The 24,152-nt window shown below is 38.0% G+C and overlaps 3 protein-coding genes across 7 annotated transcripts in view; 2 read left to right on the top strand and 1 right to left on the bottom strand.

The window, feature by feature from the left end:
- Positions 1-1,907: 1,907 nt before the first annotated feature.
- Sgt1 (suppressor of G2 allele of skp1) lies at positions 1,908-6,167 on the bottom strand. Of its 5 annotated transcripts, XM_090171298.1 has the most exons (7): positions 5,901-6,048; positions 5,785-5,839; positions 5,623-5,654; positions 5,454-5,550; positions 5,284-5,391; positions 3,360-3,671; positions 1,908-2,169 (listed from the first exon to the last, which is right to left on the bottom strand). In XM_090171298.1, the coding sequence occupies exons 3-7, from the start codon at positions 5,634-5,636 to the stop codon at positions 2,065-2,067; spliced, it is 636 nt and encodes a 211-aa protein (XP_090027424.1). In that variant the 5' UTR covers positions 5,637-5,654; positions 5,785-5,839; positions 5,901-6,048; the 3' UTR covers positions 1,908-2,064. The 5 variants fall into 5 exon arrangements, with proteins under 5 accessions (XP_090027424.1, XP_090027423.1, XP_090027422.1 ...); XM_090171297.1 differs by lacking the exons at positions 5,785-5,839; positions 5,901-6,048 and adding an exon at positions 6,062-6,167 and having other exon boundaries at positions 5,623-5,744; XM_090171296.1 differs by having other exon boundaries at positions 5,785-6,048.
- The window catches only part of cu (NADP/NADPH phosphatase nocturnin), a 28,272-nt gene continuing 9,798 nt past the window's right edge, over positions 5,679-24,152 (top strand). The window contains exons 1-2 of the mRNA XM_090171290.1: positions 5,679-5,814; positions 19,262-19,427. Of these exons, the coding sequence (XP_090027416.1) occupies positions 19,276-19,427 (152 nt within the window). The 5' untranslated portion in view covers positions 5,679-5,814; positions 19,262-19,275. The remainder of the gene's footprint in view (positions 5,815-19,261; positions 19,428-24,152) is intronic.
- On the top strand, positions 7,012-12,381 carry LOC149947581 (uncharacterized). Its single transcript, XM_090172376.1, has 2 exons — positions 7,012-8,344; positions 11,238-12,381. The coding sequence occupies exons 1-2, from the start codon at positions 7,721-7,723 to the stop codon at positions 11,814-11,816; spliced, it is 1,203 nt and encodes a 400-aa protein (XP_090028502.1). The 5' UTR covers positions 7,012-7,720; the 3' UTR covers positions 11,817-12,381.

The following is a 24,152-nucleotide window of genomic DNA, read 5'->3' as shown; positions in this document are numbered from 1 at the left end:
GAATCGAAGAATACCACCCTTCGATTAGCTCTTTTCCCAAATTAGCTTGTCTCCTACATGTAGGTAGTTTCTTAGATAACTTTTAATATAAAAAGTGACTTAGCTTGATAGCCTTTCTTTCCCCATTGTTGTCCTCAGACGCATAGTATTTGCCACTGGAATGCGTAAAATAATTGTGTTGTATTTGACAAGATCCTCAAAGCAATCTTGCATTGCCAATAAATAATTAAAGCAGTCAGTCAGTGAATTTTTTTTTATTTCATTTTTGGCTAGTCTTATCTTTCCCTTTAACCAATGGAGGTCGGAATAGAAACGGTTGTATAATTGACAATGAGCTAGCTAGGCGAATATGTCAAAAAATAATTTTTGAGGAGATTTTGAAGTAAACCACCCAAATTTTACGATTTTCGCAAAACGTTTGCGCGTCTTTACTCAATGACCTATAAGTCGCGTTCTTCTCAGTGGAATCTATTGAAACCATTCACTTCTATGAAACAGTAGGCGAGGAATACGATAGTGTATCTAAAAATTGGCTAATTATTTTAAGTATTTTGTTATGAATATTTTGCGGGGGGTCCGATACTATGGTCCATAACATAATGTAGTCCAAAATTTAAAAAATATTTTTTGAGTGGTTTGGAATACCTACAAACTGATCTTTCAAACGATATACGTTTAGTTTCTGGTTGATGATTTGTATTTAATTGGCATTAAAAATGAAATTTCAACGTTTCGCCCAAAAATATATTTTCTAGGGTATTTTATTTATTTTATTTACTTATGTATATGATTTGAAATGACCAACATCGTATTTTTACTACAGAACTGTCTTTTTATTTAGTATGCTTGATTCAAAATTTGTAGTCAAGGCAAAAGTCCGTGTGACGGTGTCGGTGGCTCAGTAAAACGTCTAAAAATCAGAACGTCATTAAAAAACCAGCAAATGATCAAATATTAACGCCACTGCAATTTTTTCAATGAGCTGATGAAAATGTAAAAGTAGTAAAATTAATCTACGTTTCTAAAGTCGATGTCCAAAAACACAAAGACGAAATTTCATAAACACTTTCTTCGGCGTCTACAATTGTTGGTACAAGATGTCATCACAGATTTTCATCTCAAACAAATACAAAATTAAATTTTAGTTCAACAGTAAAAGTATATAACTAAAACATGGACCGCAGTATCTTTCAATGATAATTCAGTGGGACAATATGTCGCTGCAGTTTAAGATCTAGAGTTGTTGGTAGGTGAAGTCGAACCGTTGAATCACGATGAAAAAGAATTTATAATAAATTTTATGGTAACTGAAGGAAATTCTTTCATATTTAAATGGCCCAAAAAAAGGACAAATGATTTACGATGGTGCAATTAAAAATTGGCTAATTATTTTACGTGTTTTGTTATGAATATTTTCATATTTTGCGGGGGGGTCCGATACTATGGTCCATAACATAATGTAGTCCCACATTTAAGAAGTATTTTTTGAGTGGTTTGGAATACCTACAAACTGATACCATGATAACATGCCCCCCATTTTTCATAATTATGGAATGGTGTTTCGATATCATTCGGAAAAACTTTTATAAATCGAAAATCGCAATGGACCGCTCACTTATAGGACAACATACACAGTCAAATTACAGTTTCATCGGAAATATTTACTGATGAGTTTTGTATTATATTAAGAACGGCATTACTAATTTTAGTTTTTAAAGAAAAACACGGTAAAAGCGCCGTACATTTCAATACTATAAAAAATCTCTGTAGGATGTACAGAAATCAGTGCACTTAACTACCTCTCAGTCATAGCAATAGATTTTGATATGAAACCTATTTTTAAGCAACTCTTTAACTCATTTTGAAGACTTAATTAATCTGAATTACGTCAACGAAAACCACCAAAAAATATTTTAAGTTATTTTTTATTAAACAAGTATTAAGCTGTCGGGGGAAAAGGAACAAAAATTGAAACTTAAATCGCGCGTGGAGAATGATCAAAGGCAACAGCGTAATTAGTTCAGTATTATCGAAATAAGAAAACGTCAACGCGATTGAGACGCGTTAGTCCCAAGATTTCCACTCCATTCCATCGGGAGGCTTCACGTCTACTTTTTGCTTCTCGATGTCATTCCAGTTAGTACTCAGAACAGTTCCGCCGGATTCAGCCTTGATGAAGAGAAATACGGAATATTTCAGTGAAACATTTAAATATAAAGCCGGGTTTTGACTAGGGCAAAAACCATACGATGGCCAGTGACGACGCAAAAAAATGGCCAAGTTCTTATACAAATTTTGGCGTCGATTCCATATGTCGTAGTGATTTTGCTTAAGCACGGCCAACTTTGATCACGCGCTGTTCGCGCTACTACGGCCAACACATTCGTCGAAATTCCGCGAGCAAGGATTTTCCCCCTATAAACTGTACTATAATGTGTAGGAGTTCAGCGCCACGCTCGGTGGTTATATTGTCCCCAATGTAAAAACTATACTAAAAATAATAATCCGCTAGGGGCGCTGACGTCATACACATCTTTTGCTCATAGGTTAACACAGGAACGTCAACGAATGAGATGGCCGCTGTAGCGCGAGAGATGCGCGATAAATCAAAGTTGGCCGTGGCTTAAGTGAAAACTCAGGAACGTTGACGCAAAAAAAATTTTTTAGGCCTGACGGCCGGTCGTCGTCATCATCGTCGTGCCGTTTTTGCCCTAGTGAACGAGGTCTAAGGCTCATTTTTAATCGGACAAAAACGACGCCTTTGAAAATCTAAAGGCAGGTTTTCACAAAGTTTTGCTAAAACACTGTGTAGACACAAAAAAAAAGTAAAAGAGCTGGTTTTCAGTAGCAATTTTTTTGCGTCGACACTCGCCATCGTAGAGCCTTTACAGGGTTGCCACAACATTTTGAGATTCAAATTCCCTGTTTTCCCTGACTTTTTAGGACCAAACTTTTATATTTTACTTTTATCAGTAGTTAATAAATTTAAATGGACTTATATTTCCGTAAAAAGGTTATTGCAATGTTGAAAAAATTTGCCAAACTTTCAATAATGATAATTATAGAATTTATCATAGATCTAGAGTAAAATTACCTTAAAAAGTGCCAAGATAAAATTGAATTCCTTGAGTTTTCTCTGAATTTTTACAAATTCTTAAAATTCTCTGACATTTGAGGCCCATTTTTAAATTCCCAGACTTTTCCTTGAGGTGTGGCAACCCTGCTTTAGATTTTAAAAGGCGTTCACAAGACGACGACCGTAGACCCAAAAAATTCTACTTTTTTGCGTCAACGTTCGCCCTCGCGGCGCTTTTGCCTTCGTGAAAACCATCCCTTACGAACAAAGGGTTCGCGCTTACGAATGATTTGTTCATGGCCTTTTTGACGTCGTCAGATCCTTCCGCGTAGATTTTCTGGAAGAGTTGGTTGAGGGCCGATTCCCCTTCCAACTTCTCGGCTTCTTCCTCCTTTTCAATTTCGACGGCCAACTTATCCCAATCGTGCTTCAGCGGACAGGACGACGGGTATATTGGCACCGGCGGCGATGTCTCTTCGGCCCCGGCCTCCACGACGACGGGGCTGGCCATGATGACGGCGGGTTCGTCGGCGGGTTTTTCCCCTTCGAGCGCTGACCATCTTACAGCCGCTAATTTTTTAAGTTTAATTTCGACCTATTTTTATTAATTTAATACATTCAAAATTATAAGGTTATAGAAATGACATTTTAATTACGCGCGTATTTTCTTAAAACGTTTCAAAAACGTCACATCAACGAGATGGAAGCTAAATAGAAGCGAGAAAGATCTGAAATTTGGCCTGACCAAAAATTAAAATTCTACAATAGGAAAGACCAAATTTCGATCCTAAAGATCGCCTTTTGATTGTCGAGATCGCCATATTTAGAGTAGTTATTTTTAGGAGAAAGAGTTAAAGGTATACATTTACAAATGATGATCACTTTAGACATCCCTGCTCTAGACAATTTCCGTTGGACATGGTATCTGTATATCTAACAATTGTAAGTGTAGCTTTTTCGGTTTTAGAAGATTTGGAGAGATATCTGTCTTATTTAAACAGGGCCGTGCTTAGAGGTCTCGCGGCCCTGTGAATTAGCGGGACACCAACGAAATTTATTCTGACGTTCTAATAAGAGAGTTTTGATAACTGTACCGCCATCTATCGTCTTTAAGGATTGTATTTTTCAGAATAAAGGGAAGCCTAAATTGACGACATAGCAGTGGCGGATACAGAAAAAATTCAAGGGGGGGGGGGTCGCTAAAAGACATCTTGAAATCATCAAGTCACATGCAAAGCTTAAGCGTCAAGGCCCCCCCCCATATGTATCCGCTACTGCGACATAGTTCACCGAGGTCATGCTTAGGTATGACGTCAAAGTACCATTCTTGTCTGCTTTTCAATCAAACATCTTCAAAATGTAATATATCCGAAAGCCAGGACCTTCAAGTTACTGGTTATTTGGTGCTTGTTGAAATAATGGAAACTTTTCAGCTGTACGATATGCAACAAGTGTTTCCTTTTAACCAGGTAGCTTTTTTTCACAGTAAGGCTTAGCAAAAACATGACGTTCTGTTTACACGTGAAAAATTTCTATTATTTTAACAAGCACCAAATAATCAGTAACTTGCAGGTCCTGGCTCTCGGATATATTACTTCTTGGTGATTTCCTTGAAGATGTTTTATTGAAGCGCTTACTGCCCATGCATCAGATATTTCTGAAACTCGCTTTCTAATTTTGGTCTCAAGTTCTCAACAAAAATTATGCATTTCGATAAAAATTTAAAATTGCCCCTCAGTTTTAGACTACTTCGTCCACTTACATGCATATTTTGAAACTACACGTTTAATATTTGTAGGTTAAATTTAAATAAGGTATCTTTAAATACAAGCCAATCAATCATGATAACCCATAGTTTTATTGAAAAGGGGAGAGTTCTAAACGCGTAGATACTACCTAATTTATTTTTCAACCACGCTTTGCTTTAATCTGTACTTTAAGATAAATCTTGATTTAGGATTGGCCAATGGCGGAGTTAAAGAGGTTAAGTAGTGGGCAAAACAATGCCACCAGGTAGCGTTGCGCTAATTTGACACTTTAAAGAATGACATCTAGTGACAGTAGTGGGTACTTTTGAGATCCTCCCCACTTCTCTAGTCTCTACCCTATTAAATTTGCTATGGCAGTGGCGAACCACCAAATTTAATTTTCTCCTAGTATTTAGCTCCCTTCTTGGATTGAACGCCTTAATAAAAGTTTCAACTTACTTTAGTCGAGTACTGCTTCCAAACACTTTGTTCAGCTGATATTTCATATAAAAGATTTAATTCTAAATGGTAAGAACTTCCATCATGAAAATTTCCAGAGCATTGAACCTATGGCAATTTGTAATAATTAATTGACGTTAGATTTAAATGAACATAAACATAGATCTTACGTTTTTTCGATTTATATCAACTTTAATGTTGGACAAGTTAGTGTTCCTTAAAAATATGGTGATGACAACTTGAGCGTCTGTTTGGTACCAATCGTGTCTAAGAATAATTGCCAACATTATTATATTAAGGAAACGTAATATTCTTTAATGTAAAAACTTAATGACTAACTTTAATTTCTCCATGGGAAGACCTAAGTTCGTCTAAAGAAAGACGAATAGATGGCGTTAAAGGGTTAGACAAAAAAATTCAAAATGGACGCCGATAGAATGTGACAGAATTTCGGGAAAGATCTAGAAAATGAAGAATGAAATTGGGCATTGAGTTGCTTACTTCTGACTGAACTTCGACCGATTCACGGAGGTGAGTTCTGCGTGATCTAAAAACGCTATAAAATCCGTTAGTACGCTAGAATATCGAAAATATACGATAGGCTCGCGCAATCGTACCGTCACCGTACCCTATGCGAGTGTAGAGTCTACGAGCGCTATAAAATTCCACTAATAACTAAATTATATAAAGCTATTTATAACCCTCGTTTTGACTAAAATAAGTGCTGGGAATTTTATTTATACTTATCGGCTAATTTATCGGCATTAATGAAGCGTACTTCACAGTTCAGTTTGTTCCATTTTTTAAGAATGACGCATTAAGCCTATTTGTTGATAATTTCATAAGTCACTCCCGTAACTTCCAACTAAAGATGTCGCTGCGACAAAAGAGGATGAATGAGAGACATCTACATTATGGGAATAAATTATAGTAAGTTAAACGTTATTTAATAAGAGAAAAAATATCAGATTTTATTTTTTCATTTTTATGTAAAATTTAAAGTATTTTATAGTATGTACGATACTTTTTGGGATAGATGGCTCTGAGGTCGTAGTGACGCGAAAAAGTAGCATTTGAATCGGGTTTTTTTCGAAAAACAAGCGTATAAATTTTTGTGGCCTCTCTGACTGAAACAAAGTCAATAATCCTCAGTGGTCTTCACTGATGATTTTGTTTAACACTCTTAGCACCATAAGTCTACTAGATTGTTCTTAAATTTAAAATCTGTGCTGACTTATTATCAGCACCATAACAGGATTTGATTTCAGGGGGGGGGGGGGGGGCACGCAATGGAAACAAATGAAAAAAAATGTACATACAACCATACGTTTCAGGGGGGACACGGCCCGAGCGGCCCCTCCCCCCTGGTTACGGCCCTGCTTATTAGACATTTTTGGTAACACATAAAAATGGTGTTCACTCGAAAATTCACGAGTTGCTGAAACTGTCTAATAATGTTGTCACTGTTTACGATTCACGTTCCCTTAACACGTTTTCTAGCACCTGTTTAACCTGTCTCACATTTAACCGCACGTGATTCCTTGTCTTCGATAAAATATTATAAAAATAACGTCCCTACATTCGAGTTCAAAAAAGTCGAAACTACAGCTTTAATAATGTAGCCCAAGTTATGGTGTATTTAAACTCTGGTAACGCCGTGATAAATTACGTTCAATTTCGGAGTTCTCCAAAGGTCAACATTATGTTTCAAACTATCTTTTTTGTATAAAAACGGCGAAGCGCCTCTAGCGAGAGGATGAGGAGTATTTCCTCCTAAAATAGACGTGGGTGAAACAATCTCGTCAAACTCTAATCGAAAAAAGAGCAAATACAAAGCATGTGGGTAAACGTGAACAAAAGATAATCGTACGATCCTCACAAAAGACGCGATATCGCTAAAATATTTTATCATAAAAATATCACGCTAACGGCTATTATAAATTTATTTTTGATACGACGGGTTTCGCTCGTATCTGGAGAGGCACACATTGCCCTTTTCTGGCCCGCTCTTTTCGGAAACCCCGGCAGATACAATTTAAAACGGGAAAAGGAGAGGCAACTCGTCGGGGATTGGCTGGGAAGAGGAGAGGGGGCCGCGGTGTCGTCGCGGGAAGCCATTGATGCTACTCGGCCGAGTTGCCATGACGACGGCTTCCCGTATCTGACCATTGTGCAGGTGTGGTGGCGGGAAGCGCGGCGCAAAATGGGATCAGCCGGCGTATCAGGCAGGCGAATGGCGCGCGATGAGACGCATGCGTTACGCCGACAGAGAGAAGAGACAAAAAATCCGTCGACGATTCTCCGTTTTTTGTTCTCCTCCGAAACGATTGAATGATTCCGAGACGTAATTTTATTTCGGGGGATTCGCGTTTGGCTCCTTTTTAGTTCGCGTCCGTTGGTCGGCGATCCGCGCGCGCGAGACGCCGCGAGAAGCAACATGACTGGCGTCTCTCTGACGAACGTCCCGATCCCCTCGCGAAATAGGCTTAGCAATTACTCGACGCCGTCTAACAGTTTGGCCTGTTCGTGGGACAACTTTGACGACAATTTCGAAAGTGAGGGGCTGGTCCCCGGGACCGAAGAGTCGAACGTCCACCTCGGCGCTGCCGTCTTCCCCGACAACAGGGCCAACTTCAGCCGCTCCAGTTCCGTCAAGTCCAATTTGGTCTACGGCCTGTTCAACTGCGCCAAGTGTAAGATATGCTCGTGTCCCTTGGTCTGTTGGGTGCGGAAGAGGTACGACAAGACGTTCAAGGGCAAGGCGGCGGCGGCGGTGGCGCCCGTGGTCGCCGAGGAACCGCCACCTTACTTGACGACCGAGGACATAATTAGGCATAAGCTCGAACGGGACGAGACGAAGCGCGATTCGGGCTGTCACGGCGACTCCAGCTTGTCCTATTCCTACAACCCCCACGAGGACTGGTCAGCCGCGGACAACCTCAGCTGGGACGCGTCCGCCGACTTTCTGGACAGTTTCAGACATTCGGTGCCTTACAGAACTTTGCGATATACGTCCACGCCGAGACGAATCGACGATCGAGACTGGATTGACATTGACGAAGTAAGTTCACCGTTTTTAGTTGTCTTCGTGTCAAAGCGTTACCCCAACGAAATAGAGTAAGATACGGGTTTACAAGCTTATATAAGTTCTTCCCAGTCGGTGTAAGGTGTTTTTACGTACCTTACTAACTGTCCGTGAAGCGAACGAGAGGTTAAGAACGGAATAAACACGCGTATACCGTAGTTTACTTCTACAAATACAGGCTTCGAATTTCAAAGTCAATTTGTTTTGGATAAGATTAGCTAAATCCAATAAAAAATGTAATAATAATTATAATTTATAATAACATCAAGGTATCGCTTATTAGCATCTAAAATTTTACTTAATACACGATATATGTTTAAATTAAACTGTATTGTTATAAATTTATCAGTTTTGGAATTATCTGGTCAGTGATTTCAGCGACGTTAAAATATTTCCAACAGATGTCGCTCCGATATCAATATTTCAACAGGTTTCCTATAAATAATACCCAGGATGTTTAAAAATGATAATCCAATATACGGGGTATACGAATCATTTGTAACAATCCAACGAGGCATATTGACGTCAATGACGAGCGTTTGGGACCCAACAAATCGCAGGATGTTAGTAATTCTTTATTATCGTGACGATAAGCCCGCCCTACAAAGAAACCTAACCTCCCGGAAGCACCAAAACGGAGGTATATCGGAAAACAGAAATATTTAAGCTCTTTATAAAGTTTGTTGGCAAAATAACACGCGGTTTTTATCGCCAGGCGCTCGTTTATTTACATTTCGCGATTAATTACTTTAACGTTCGACGTAACTCATAACGGAGCGTAAACGCGAGAGGAATGCCAATTAGTTCGATGCCGCAATTTAAAATTTTCACCCGTAGAAATAAGCGTAGGGATTTGATCGGCAATAACCATTTGTATGAAAAATAGTCGAAAAGCCCCCCCCCAAAGGGCCCTTCGCCGTTGAAGGTCTCGCGAATCCCTCTCGAAAGAGAGAGAGACTTTGAATATTACGCCGAAATTACCTATATCACGAAAGAATGTGGTACCATTTAGCATTTCTAATTATACGCCTATAGAAATGGAAAACAAAACGTTAGAAGGAGGATGTACGGGATCACAATAACGAGTGGTACCTCCGTCGCCTGGGAACCATTCTCCGAATGGAATCCCTTATTCGCGTTTGCCGTAATTGGCCTTTTATACCTGTAACGGCGAATCTTTGATTTCCACATCACGCGGGAGGCCTATCATTTCAGGTGGCTCCGGGGGTTCAATTTCCCCTTTCACGGAACAGGGCTGAGGCTGTTTGTCCGCTCGCGAAGGGAATGTTTTAGATTTCGTCACCGGTTAAGAACAGCGCGTGGATCAACCCCGAGCCCGGCCTCGGTCATTGACGTCCCGCCGTCAGAGAGCGCGACTTTACGATGGATGTTGGTCCGGCTGAAATTGCCACATCCAAAAATAAAAATGCGCCGGAATAAACAAGCGTGTAACGTGAAATTACTATACTTTCTTTTCTCTCTTGGCCAGCGCGGGAGATGATTTTGTTTCGAAAGAGAGACAGAGGCGCCACACGTGAGGGTGCGAGAAACTAAATTCCACCCATTGGCCCCCCATTTTTCTCCGCCATCGAAAAGTGAAAGGCAAATAACCATTTTTGATGGGAGAAAAATTAGCGGTTCTTTAGAAGTTTTACCGCCCTGGAATTTCTGGTCGTTTACGGGTTGTTGCGGGCTAGTGATCCCCTATTCGAAGCTATTTACTTTCGACACAAATCTGCCACATTTATTCGGTTGAGGATATTTTTACGTAATTTATAAATATACTTTCGACACAAATCTGCCACATTTTTACGTAATTTATAAATAAATACTTTTTTTTCGACGCTGGATTATCTAATCGGAAAATTTCAAAAATAATTATAACTTGTTTAATTATCATTAATTGGAAATTATGGGGTTTCTTTATAAAAGTGGGTGTACCTTATTAGATATGCTTAGAGCTCTTTTTATGTATTTACAACGTATACTAAGCTTAATAACTTTGGAAAAGCGTGATTTTTAATTCGACGTATTCTCTAGACGGAAGGTTTTTTTTGTTCTTAACCTCTTCATTGTTATCCTTTGTTCGCGATTACTTGTCGAACGTGGGAAATAAATCATTCTTCCGTACAGTTTCTGCTAGTACTTCGTTTTGCAAATGTCAATTGAGCTAGGAATGTGATAACCCGAAAAATGATTTTGTTATTCGCATTTTATGTAAAAAAAACTACGTAGTGGCTTGACCCATTTAGCTCCTATTATAACCCTGTTAACATTGTACGCGATGTTATAATTATCACTGAAATATAGAATAATCGTTGTACACGGTATGGTAATTAACAAAAGAATATTCGTCGTAGTTTAGTTAGTAATGGTAGGCCCTAAGGTCGTATTCAAATCCTCTTTAAACGCGTCCTTCGGCTAAATCGTGTACATCGCGTACGTCTTGTCATCAAGCGGATAGTTATTAGAATTTTTAAATCCCCCTTAATACCCGTATTTGAAATATATAGGGCGCGATAAACGGTACCGGTACGCCGTTTTGTTTTTCATTGTGGGATTACCGTAGGAGGATTCGAGTGTACCTGGAGAAGAATTCGGGGGGCCACGGGAGAGGCTGCTCAAAGCCTCAAACCCAACGGAGCCATCTAGTGAACTGTCTAGCAGACGAATGTTTTGGTAACTCCTAGGCTCTTCTGAAGCTTGATAGGTTTCGCTAAAAATGTCCAAGTGTTTGACTCCCCCAGCGACAGCCGTAGACGAACCGCGAGGTATTGGTTGGGGGAATACAAATTTCTTCTCCAGGTACACTTGAATCCTCCTAGGATTACCTACGCGTTTGTCTAACCGAATCCGGCAATCTTTCCAGGTAGACGACTTAATTCCGAGTGGCCACTCATCGCCGAAACTAGCGAAAACCTCGACAACGACGTCCACGACCAGCAAACCGAATCGGGTCATCACGACGAGTACGTCGACGCCGACCAAGCAAGTGCCCGTGCAAATCACCCTGAAACCCGCGCACACCCAAAGTAGTCGGCGTCGCGGCGCCAAAGAGGAAAGGACTAGTCTACGACGAGTGGCCATCGGTCATCGACGGCTGGAAAGGCTGAAGGAAGACGTGGCCGAAGTCCGTTCTCAGATCGGAGTGGCGCTCAAACTCTGCGAACAGGTCGAAATGGAACTGAACGACTTGAAGAGCGACGACTGTTCCGGCAAGCTGGTCCGTCCCAGTCGCATGAAGAGCGTCTACGAGCAGCCCGACGACAAATGTCGCCTTTTGTCTCCTAAGATCCTGAGAAACGCTTACGGCTGGCGGGCGGATATTTGGACTAAGCGCTATTCTACGGTGGAAGCGTCCCCGCCGTGGTTGAACATATCCGGCCAACACAGGCTCTTTGTCGAAGAAATGAAGTACCACTTCAAGTGGCAGCAATTAGCCCATTGAAGGATATTGTTACGTCGTTGAGAATTTTATAAAACGGAATATATTGTCTCGATACCGGTGGTCATATTTATTTGAAACGTTGTTAACGGATGTATAATGGAATAAGGGCCAAAATGCGAAGACATTCTGTTCTCCTCGAACGCGATAATAATCCGCGGATCTCTATCGGTTCGTGTATCTCGAGCTCGCGTCTACCTGACGAAAAATGAGGATCTTGGGGCGTAATGCCTCAAAGTTTACGCGTTGTATTTCTCTATAGTATATATATATATATATATATCTGTAAACGAGATGTTCAGGGGTGGACCCTATGGTTTTTTGGCAGCCGAAATTACCTATAGCTCACGATGTTGTACGCCCATGTTGTTGAAACTTGCCCGAAAATGCATTACCAGATATATACCTAGGCGTTGGCAACGCAAAATATATTAAAAAAAAAGTACACGAAAATGTTTCAGGCGTTTCGTCTACCTTGTACGTATATCTAGTTATTTTTTCGCAGGCTCACTTCTACTTAGTACGTTCGGGGAAGACCAAAAAAAAAACTTTTTAACCGTCACGTAAATCAAAATTGCTCCTCTGAATAAAAAATTGGCCATATTTTGAAAGTCAAAGATACGGGACATCTTCATTTTACGCGCTGAGCTCCCGGAAGTTTCTATTTACGTTTGAAATACAAATTGGGGTGAAAAGGGACCTTCGAATTTCGAAATTTCATTGGCTCTCGTTTCGAGTCGTCTTTCTCGCCAACGTACGCTCTTCGCGATTAATTTATCATTCTCCGTTCCTAGAGACAATTACACTTCAACATTGAAAAGGCAATTTATTATACAACCCGTCTCGTGATGCGTACCGCGCCAGCTTTCGTAGATGTAGTTTCTAGATATTTGAATCCCACGTGACCTTAACTTGGATATTGTCGGGGGGGGGGGGGGTCCCTTTTCTTTGTCCATGAAGTTTAAAAAAAAATCGGTACCTTCGAAATAAATATTGAATTTATTGAATTTATTCTGAATGTTGTTGTTGTCGAAGGAAATTAAAACGAACACTGGGAAAGCCTATTACAATAGCGATGCCAACGTAGGGGTTTTTTCGGTATAATATACCGCGAAGATAATGTAGGTTAACGTAACAAAATACGCCTTCACCTACTTGCCCGCGAATGCGTGAATATGCGAGGCTCGTTTCCATTTGACACTTACCCATTGAGTGTTGGCGACCGTCACGACATTCTTTGAACAGAAGTGAGAAGATAAATGTCAAAATTCCATTCCGAACGGATTTTACACTTCGCCTTTCCCTAATTATGATTTAAATCGTAGTGTACGGGTTACGGGTAGCTTTCAATTTTAAATCAAACCAAAATTTACAAAATGTTATCGCGAATTCAACCCCCGATTTGATTATGCTACATCGTTATATTGATTTTTAACGTTATGGAGAAACTCTTTTAGCGATGTGATAGCGTGTGAATTTTAGCCTATAGTATTGATTTTGTAAACGGTTCCATAAGGTAGCTTTCAATCCTATCTTCTACCTCGATGTCATCCCTTTGCTGTCAGTTTTACAACCCCCAAAGAACTTTTTTTTTCTTTTTGGCTAATTGAAGTCGCCGCGTCAAATGTTACTGCGGTGACTTCTACAAATATAATGACATCCGAAGGACTGGACATTTGAAAAATTGTACGCGAAATTTTTGTGATTTTTACCGTTATTTCAACGTAAGAGAGATATATTTCTCATTTCATGGTGATTTTACATACTGTACGATTTCTATTAATTTCATAATGTATTTTTTTTATTTCACGCGCTTTCATTCCCATTTTTATAGCGCGTCATCTCACCCTTATGATATACCCACCTCAATGCAACAGCGAATTCAGTTTGAAATTCATTCGTGTTTTAACCAATTAATAACCCTTCGAAATTATGCAACAAATATTTTTAGTCATTTATAAAATCTCTAACTAAAATCACAAAAATTTAAATGACTTTTAATAGGGAATTATACACTAATCACTTTCACGTGAATTTTGTACCAATTCACTACATCCAAAAATATTTCGCACAAAAAAAAACCATTTCTTCCATTGTTCCATAATTTTATACCTCGTACAAAGAGGCTTTACAGAAAACGAAATCACTCAATTTTTACTTCGAAACCTTCAAAGTGAAAAAAAAATAAACGACCAAAAAGAAAAACGCGCGTGATGTTTTAACTTCCGTATAACCAATGTTTTTAATAATTTGAAAAAGAAAATTTTAACGAAATATTAATATAAAATTTCTAGTCAGTTTTTTCGCGGGTTTGGTCAGGGCCTATTTATTTTAAAAAGAATGAAAAATAAAACAAAGACATTTAAAAGAAAAAATCTAATACTGATTCTCCACGCGTTTTAAACGGGAGGGATGAATTTAAGGGAAAACTGTTTTTATGCAAATATATTTCCTGGAAATATCCGAAACGTGCCTTTTTAATTTTCTAATTTGTTTTTTTCTCTCGAATATTTCGTTTTTCTCTTTTAGCGAATTTTCTACGGTTCGAAAGTCTGTTACTGATTGGAATCCTTTTGTTAAAATAGGGGTTTTTTTAATAACTATATAAATGTCAATAATCTCAAACGATGCCACGATTGAGAACTGATAAAGATAAAATGGTTTCTCTGTTTGAACGTTATACTCCCCCAATCAAAATAGGCCGTTTGCGAATGAATTAATCTTTTTTAGGAAAAAAAATAATATAATCAATTTTTATAGATATCGGTAATTTTAGATAATTCGTTTTTTGATATCTTTTTATATTGAAAGTAGTAACGGAAATTCGTTTCTACAAAGAAATAACGAGATACGAAATCGACTTCGCGTGTTCTCTATGAAATTCATTATCAATTTTTCATTATTAGTCAGAATAAATATGATTTATGATACGTCAACGTTTTATCACAATCTGGAATGTTTTTATTTCGTAGAATATTATACATTTACCAAAAATACACTCGTATAAAGAATATAGAAATAAGTTTAGAAATACCAAAGGTTATAGAATATAACGAAGAAATAAATAATCTATATTTATCTATTTATGAAAAACAAAAGAGTAAACATATTTAATTGTCAATTATCATTTGGAACACTAATGATATTAAGTTGCCGCGTTATTTTTTTAGGTCAAGTGCAAAATACTGTCATCGATGTAAACAAAATGAATATTTAAATCACGTGAGACACTGGCGTAAAGAAAGCAATTTAATCCCTAATGAGGCTAGGATGCCAGATTGTCGCTCGAAAGTAAATAAAAAAAACAATTACTCTTAAACTTGTTTTTATAAGGCAAAAGGTGAAAACCCTTTAAATAGTTTTACCAGTGAAGGGAAAAAACACAACTAAAATGTACTGAAGTCCCTTAATTAGATAAAAAGATCCAGGGCCAAGAAACTCCAAAAAAAAATTTTTGTTTTCTTTAATTATTACGATCAAAAAGAAATGAGAGGAAAAAGTGCCGTTATAATTCTTCACATACGGAGTTCCTAATAAGGAAATATTAATAATAATTTGGTGATTCAGTAGAAGAAAAAAAAAGAGTTTTTATTATCAGCGGGGGGGAATTGAGCGTAACTCTTAATTGTTTCATATTGCGGAAACAACAGATGGACTCGGACACCGTTCGCCGTCCCCAAAAAGAGTCGTTTTTTAAAACTAATTATACACGAATTAATTGTTTTATTGCTTAATTAGTATTCCGCGCTTGGCTTTTGAGGTTAAGTATACGAAGTTTATGGACAAAGTAGACGTTAATTAGCCGTTGAAAATGTATTCCTCCGTTTAATTACGCTAACGAGGCTGTCAGTCGCTGGTCAAAGTTCGTGACTCGTTCTGAGATCGTGCGTTTAATGATATTGATTCGCGATCAAATCCAAAGTGGCTAATTAAGAAATATACGAAAAAGTGTCGTACGCCAAAGAGTGTAGGCCAATCTAATATAGTCGTAGGATGTTTTTAATGGCGTTCGAGCACTTGGCATTGTATTCGTTTCAAACGCGTCGAGTGAAATTCACGTAATCTAATTTGCTTCGTTTCTTTGTCAAATGAATGACTCGTCGCTTTAATTTTCAGAGACACTCATTTATTACTCGTTGCGACTTTTAGATATAATTATTTTTCCCTCATAAAATCCTAACAATATCATTTAAAATGTGATAACTAAAATTTTATGTCAAATTTCAGTAATTTAATCAAGAAATCAACATATAGAAAGACAAAACCCATTAAAAATTTGCAAATTAAGTGTCAAAAAAAATTGTATTTCCAAACTTTAAATCGCCTCATAATTTTCTTTTACGTTCGCCCAAGCGTTAAATATATTTCGACGTAAACATTTTTCAATTGTGATGTTGCGACCCGCATAGGTTAAAAACCGGTGATATTTCTAAATTAAAAGAATTAAAAAAAAACATTCCTTTCCGAATAAGTGATTTTAAATCTTATTCGCTTGAAATTTTTTATACCTACTATATAGCGTATAAGGACTCCGTTACTGGTAATGAAAAGCATCCTTCGATGGACATCCGTTCATGTGTAAAAAAAAACACTTTTCTACGTCATCGATAAAAAAAGATTCATAAGACTGATACTTAAAACTAACGTAATGAGAGGTTTTATTTTCGCAATCGTCATAACTTTTAACGAATGGACAATTTTAAACAGTTCGTACTACTTTTCTATTTATAACGTAATAACAAAAGGGGCTGTTTACGAATCGAAGAGTGCTAATTCGGTCGTTTCAACTTTGACCCGGCTCCCATTGCTAACGCTAAAATGATTAAAATCCTCATTCTGAGAGTACAACAAACTTTTTATTTTGGACTCGTATTTCGAGAACAAAATGTCGACCGAAATAAAGCAACACGTCATTTTAAAAACGCCATTGTTTCTTCGACATAAAGGACACCAAAGGAATATCATTTATCACAAAAATATCATCATTGTTCGAATTTCTGTCGTTCCCGAAATTTATAGTATTTGAACCGTGAAAACCTCGCGATGTATATTGAACAAAAACTGTTTTGTAATACTTTATAACGAGTGATGTTTTCTCAAGTCTCGATTCACTTTTGTAAGAGATAAAATATTCGAACCGCCCCTCGAAAAATATCGTTTCTTTTTCAAGTGTTGTTGAAGTGGAAAAATATTAGTTGAGGATAATAATTTCTTATATATATCGTAAAGTAGGTGTTTTTAGTAGAATTTTATTGTATACAAGATAAACAGCTGGTCTGTTGCGTGTAGATTGCACTGATTAGTGTGTTATCATAAATTATATAGCAATAAAGAGAATTTTGCACGTTGATAAAAATCTGGCCAGTTATTTTTACTTAAGTTCTATCGATAATGTATTTATACTGATGGAGATTGACACTTTTTAGCGCTGTTTCCCAATCACCCTCATGCTCCAACAGTAAGCTCCGCCCACCTAAAAATATCAAATCAGCCCTTATCTCATTGGTTCCCATTCAAGCACGCGCTTGTGACGTTTTTCCGTCGCCCACTCTCGTGCCGGTTGAAATTTCATTCTCCCTCAAGATAAATTAATCCGTTCTAGGTTATCTAGAGATTTTACGCCTTGAATAAACCTTTGTATGGACCGTGTAGAAATGTAATGGTGGATTAACAACGCTCTACGTTGAACCTTAGATAATTTTCGTGTATTTTCTAGATAATGACATTTGATTTTAGTATACACAGGTCGATTTATAGATATTTGATTATGTTATTTATATATTACCAAGAACGTATATATGCGTAAGAACGTTGAACAAAAGGCATCGCTTGGGCTATGATGGAATCGGTTTTAGAATAACTCCGCCCTAAAATCCGAGTGCAGCGCGCGCTTGAACTATAAACGGTTTTAACCTTTAGCGCGCGCCGCACGCGTTTTTTTTGGGCGGAGTTATTCTGTAACCGATTGCATCATGGCACCAAGCGCCAATTTGATCGTTCAACGTTCTTATACATATATACGTTCTTGATATTACTTAATTATTTTTTCGTAAATATTTCTAAATTTTCCATTCCGAAATATTTATACACTCAATTCTTACTCTGGATACGACATACGGCAAATCAACTACAGAGTAAAACATGATGTCACGAACATTTAAATACACACCAAAAAAATTAGCGAAACGCGAACACGTTAAATTAAATTAATTTTTAGACAAACCGAATTTTTCGAGTTACCTGGTTTTGGAGAAAACAAATTAGCGAATCGCAAACACGTTAAATTAAATTAAATTAAATTTTAGACAAACCGAATTTTTCGAGTTACCTGGTTTTGGAGAAAAAAAATTCGCGAATCGCAAACACGTTAAATTAAATTAAATTAATTTTTAGACAAACCGAATTTTTCGAGTTACCTGGTTTTGGAAATAAGGTAGTCATGTTTTTTGGAGTTAGATGGCGCCTGTATCAATTGGTACGAAATTAAAATATCACAATAGTGCGTAAGAGGGTTATGACTTATGAGGTCCCATGAATTGGCCAGAAATCTCACTCAAAATTATAATTTTTTAATGAAACCAAAACGTTGTTCCCAAATGATCAGTACTAACTAAAAATATAATTTTCAAACAAGTCGGTCTTACTTTAAAAAAGTATGTAGATTTAAAGTCGAATATCGCGAATAACCACTTAAAGGAAAAATGATTAACTTTTTTGCTCCGATTTCAAAACTTTATAACGGGCCACCGAGGGCATGCTATTTCCTTTCGATTAAGATATCCCTCCCAAAATTAGGCTTAGAAGGGCTTCTAAGCCTAATTTTGGGAGAGATATGTGGAATACGGCGGCATCGGCAACACTGCACACAAATTCCAAGTAGAGTTGTGTGTAAAAACGTGGGTAGAACAACAAGAGTATTATTTTATTTATGATGATAAAAAGCAAGATATTAAAGTTAAAATATGAACAACGTTTTAAATCCACCTCTAAATTAACATACTAAGCGCGCTTTCTCAATCGCTCTGCTCATGAGTGAAATAGCAAAAAAGGAACAACCTATAATATAATTGAGCTTAATTTAACAAAATGGTGTAGATTTTCAATTAAATCGAGAAATCCCCATTAAAAAGGGCTAATGCCCCGGTTAGTCGTCCAAATGTCAACGGCTTTCCACGTGTACAATCGAACCGTTACGCTTATAAATTAATTTAGTAGCGTTGTTACGAAACGGCAATTTTATTTACTTTCGGCACACGAACCGAAACACTTTTCGATGAAACCAAGCGTGCAAACCAAACTAGATTTGGTTGCTTGTATTCGCCCGGTGTCATGATTTGCCGACCCGCCTCAAACTCGACAAACCGTAATAAACAAGAACCCCATTGAAACGCTCGTTATGAAATCAGTTTAAAATTTGTAAACATTTGGTTTATTTTCCGTCATTGCAGATTATTAGTATATTATGACCGCACCGGACAAGTTCCAAAATGGAAGTGACAATAGCAACTACGAAGGCGCCGAATGCGAACTGAACACCTCAACTGCCAGATCATCCAGCTCTCCCTCTTTCGTCATGAGTAACATCAGGCGAATCGCAGCCTGGATTACATCCAGGTAACGTAAGGCGCTACAATTTTATCCTTCAATTTTTATATTTTTGAAAATATTGGGTAAAATGTATGACAAAAACTGGTGATCCAATTTATCGCGTCAACCGCGTTTACTGCTTTAATGCTAGCGTTAAATTGCCCTTTGAAAGATTTACAATTCTTAGTGGTAAATAAATTGAGGATTCCATATAATTTAAGTAAAAATGATGACGAATATTTTAGACACGACCGAGTAGTTTAACGTTAAAATTGTTTGTTTCCCCCCCCCCCCCCCACAAGCCTGAAACGTGAAGTCGTAAACTAAATATTTCTTAATGATTATATTTTTACAATTATATTCCATTAAGAAATAAGATTTCACTCAAATAAAACACGGGACTGATATTTCAGCTGAATTAACGTTATAGACCTAAAATAAAATTGAAAATGTATGCCAGACGGGGGTGTTCAAACTATACAGAACAAAATATTCCCCAGTAGTGGCGTTCACTGTAATGCACAGTTTGCAAAGGCGCTTCAAAACTGAGAAAAACCTGGCTCGCACAGTTCGCCGATATTCTTCTATGGGGATTTTCAACAGGACACTGAAACGCTTTGGATAAAACTCGGGGGTTTTTTTTTGGTATTTCGAGCGCCTTTGGAAACGTTGCGTTAGAACTATGACCGACTATGACATTGCGTGCTTTGCAGAAACGTTCGAAAGCGATTGCATTTGCGTGATGAACTCCCGGTTAATGATATTTCCAAAGATGAGGCTTACGTCTGAACATTATCGAAAGTAGACCTAACATATTCCTCTATTTTCGTACATGAAAATAGAAGGTAAAACCATTTTCCTACATTTTGGTACACGCATTCAATACGCGAAAACTTGTAAATTCATTTGACCCCGAAATTTGCATAAGCTGCCCTACGTTTTAGAAACGCATTATCGACCATTTTTGACTTTTTGAGTTTGAATGCTCCTCATAATAATTTTAGGGTGCTGATTCTAAATTTGAAGTTCTTTTTTTTTTAGCTGGTCTAGTTATCGAGATGTGAAAATGCAAAAACGCATTAAAATCGAAAAGTTTCGAAAACACTCCGCAGAAACGCATTAACGACCGTCGGAAATTTGCAGAAACGCATTATGTCGTTATTAACCAATAATAATCTTAATTTAGTATAACTTCGTCTACTCTAATTTCTTCAGCCGCATTCTCAGGGTAATAGCTAGGAGCAACAAACACAAGGAGAACGCAGCTAGCCTTTAAACACGCTAACGCAGTATTGTGTACAAATTTAATTGGATAGTTAGTGTAGGGAGCTGTTGGCTCGATCGTGTGACATGTAGGGTTTGCCACCACCCTCCTACGCATTGTAACCCGGCCACCTGAGTTAAAAGGCTTTAAAAGTCGCTCGATGACTTAGGCCTAGGGTGGTGCCTTGGGTATTAGCCTAGCTGATTATTATTATTATTAGCCTACTCGCTGAACGTTTTACGGGCAGTTGGAAGACAATTTCCGAATTTTGCCCTTCCGGCGGTGGCAGGCGCTTAAACATCGAACCAATGAAAACTGTACGCGAGAAAATACACGACTTTTGACGGGTTGCGTTCTCCTTGTGTGGGGTGCTGTGTTTGTTGCCGTTACTCAGTATTATTATTCCACATAATGCGTTTCTGCCAAGAGTTTTAGCCAAATATAAACGTACAAAACGCATTACGTCAAATTATTCTGAGATTTACTTAATTTTGGCGATAGTCAAAAAGAAACCCCTAACCACTAGTTTTCAGTTACCTAAATACTGAAGTATTGTTATTTTACATAAGAATTAAAAAAAAAAATATTTATCTCGAAATGCCATTTTTGGAGATTCCAAAGTTATTACCGAAATTGGGCCCAAAATGTACTATTTATTTAACTTTATTCCGATTTCATGCAAATTGTTTGATCCAAACAAAATGTGTTTTTTATTCCATCTGGACATTGGATCGGTTCCAAACACCAGCTATAAATGTACCTCTTATCGGGGCAGCACCAATTCTAATGGGCATCGTGGCCACACTGGGGGCCCTTACCCTATATTTTTATTTTCGAAATGGTGTCTTTCCCTGATAAACGCTTCATCGCCGCCCTTTTCCATCTATTGTCAGCCTAATGGCCACTTAATGACTGTGACATGCCGACGCGTTTTACATTCCAACCGAGGTGGACTGATGACATCTTGACCCTGATTTTCGACATCTAATACAATACGAATGCATTTTTATTTTCAATTTTCCTTAATTGTTCCCGTACAAGTTCAAAAAAGTAAAATGGTTTCTTCGAAATCGTCTTAAATTTAACCTTCATTTAATAAAAACCAAATTGGGACATTTTTTTGGTAACCGGCGCTTCACAATAGATCGTGTGTGGAGATAAATAAATGTAGGTTGGGCCCAACGAAATTATTAGACTATAAAAGCCTAGACAATGCACTCCTTTTTCCCCCGAATAAAACAAAAAGTGAACAATAGTGGGAAACAATGGCGCGCGTCCAAAAAAAGGCGAGCTTCGACGTTTTTCTGTTCCAATTGTTAAAATCCACCGCTCTCACCGGAAACCGTTTTTTACTCTCTCGCTGGCTGCCTGCCTCCCTGCTTTCCGGTTTGATTTTCAGTCGACGCCCTAGTTGCAAATTGTTGCCGTTAGGTGGCCCTTTAAATTAACGAAGAAAGTTTTAAAACGCGATCAACGATGAGTAGCCATTCCATTTTAACTACTTATTATTCGAAGCGTGTAAACGCGTCTCGCGGAACCGTTAAGAGATGGCGCTACCTCGTAGAAATTTTTTCGCGTCTTCGTCGGAATCCGTACCGCCACCTGGCGGATGCCGCCAGTAACGTTTTTTTTCTTCAATCTCGGAGCGCTTAGTTGGAAAACGGTGATTATAACGGAACTCTTCCGAAGATCCGCGGATTTATGGCGCTTCATGAACTCTGAAGGCGATGACACGTGTCGGCTTAATTTTAGTTTTGACGCGCGGTTGTGGAGATCTATAGAAAAGAACGGGAGTGTCTTTGATAACTCTCAGGGGTTTTTGAGAGTTTTTTTTAAAGACGTAATGTTATTTTATGGATCATGAGGTTTCGTTAAATGTTGACTTAATAAGCGTTGAGAAATTCCTTCTGTTAGGCCAGATTTTCCGTGATTGGACAAAGTATTTTAATTTGCTTCGTACTGTCGGCTCATTCATTGACACCTGCACTATGATAAGGCCCTTGTTATTAGAGAAGGCAATGAATCTATCCAATTCTTCGAAAATAACGACTTTACTGGAGAGCGTGGTGCCATCTATTAATGGCAAGGGAAGCTAACGTTCAAAACAGCAAAACGATAACGTTGTCAGAGAACCATTGTAGAGTATTATAATTTGACAACTTATACTCTACTTAGTGGTTTTTAACCTAAATTATACATCCTATATAAAATATATTGTTAAAAATTACTATAATTTAAGTTATTGTCAAAATTACAAACGAGCCAATCAACGCGACGGGTACTTTTATGTCCCGCCTTATAGGCCAAAATGTAGCTTAAGCACCTTATTTTGATTTCGACGCTAGCGACATCTGTTAGAAGAAGAGATACTTCACGTCGAGCTGACACTTGCTTTAAAGCTGGGTTAAACTACGTTGCTGAATCAGCTCATGTTGCACCGTGGCGCTGGAAAAAATGCAAACTGGGACATGAACTAGTCCCGAGGAACTGCACCCGTGGCGCTGTCGTACAACCCCAGAGGTACCCGCAGCGTTGCCAGACGTACCATAATTATCGTACAATTCAATAATTCTAGCTAGGAATTTAGAACGTACCATAATTTCACCAGTGTTCTATATGGTCGGCCTTTTTGCAATAATTTCAACAGACCGTACCATATTTTCAATAATTCTGATAGGACTTACAATATTGTCAATCAGACTTGCAACTAGTGATATTTTTGACTGGGGTCCTTCACTCGTGGGGAGTGAAATGGGGGAGTTAAAATTAAATAAAGATATACAGAAACGACCGGAAAAGCAAATAGTTTATAATATATATAATTTTCTAAAACGATTTTCATTTAAATTGGGGCCCCTGGTGACCCTGGACCCCTATTTGAATTATTTATTTCAAGGGTCCCAGTATTTATTTTGAGAGTCAATGACCCCCGGACTGCCCTTAATTGGCAGTCTGTTTTCAATAATTTTCGAACCCACTAACTTTTCATTTCAGCCCAAAAAGGTTATTAGTCGTCTTGGTTTAAATTAAATCTAGACGTCAACCACGGCAATTTTTGGTGGTTTGATCTTTAAAATTAACTTTTAATTTTTAAAAAGTGGCCAAATTCTCGAAACAAGCCTACATAATGCTAGTTAAATAATTTGGCCAAGAATTCAACAATTTTTGAATTTTATATCTGGCAACACCAGAGGTACTAGCTTCTGTGTCACGGTGCAATTTTTTCCAGTTCTACCGCGTAGTTTCTCCCCGCCACTTTCATTGCTCTTTAAAAGATTATTTTATTTCGAGCAGTTGGATAAGCCATGCCACATTAAACTTTTAAGAAACCTTATCCAAGTGGCGCCATCGTACGACAAGGTACTAGTAACAAAAACGCTTTTTGTTAGAATACTTGCGGATTGTTCCGAGTGTCCTCACAGATGTCGCTACCGTTTTCCGGTAGAATGCCCTCCATATTTCATAACGACACTTTCGAAAGCGTGACG

The sequence above is a fragment of the Leiobunum rupestre genome, chromosome 4 (assembly GCF_980474605.1).
Source record: "Leiobunum rupestre chromosome 4, qqLeiRupe1.1.hap1, whole genome shotgun sequence".
Taxonomy (NCBI): domain Eukaryota; kingdom Metazoa; phylum Arthropoda; class Arachnida; order Opiliones; family Sclerosomatidae; genus Leiobunum; species Leiobunum rupestre.
Note: the sequence above shows the minus strand (reverse complement) of the source record. Positions and strands in the feature narration are given on the sequence as shown.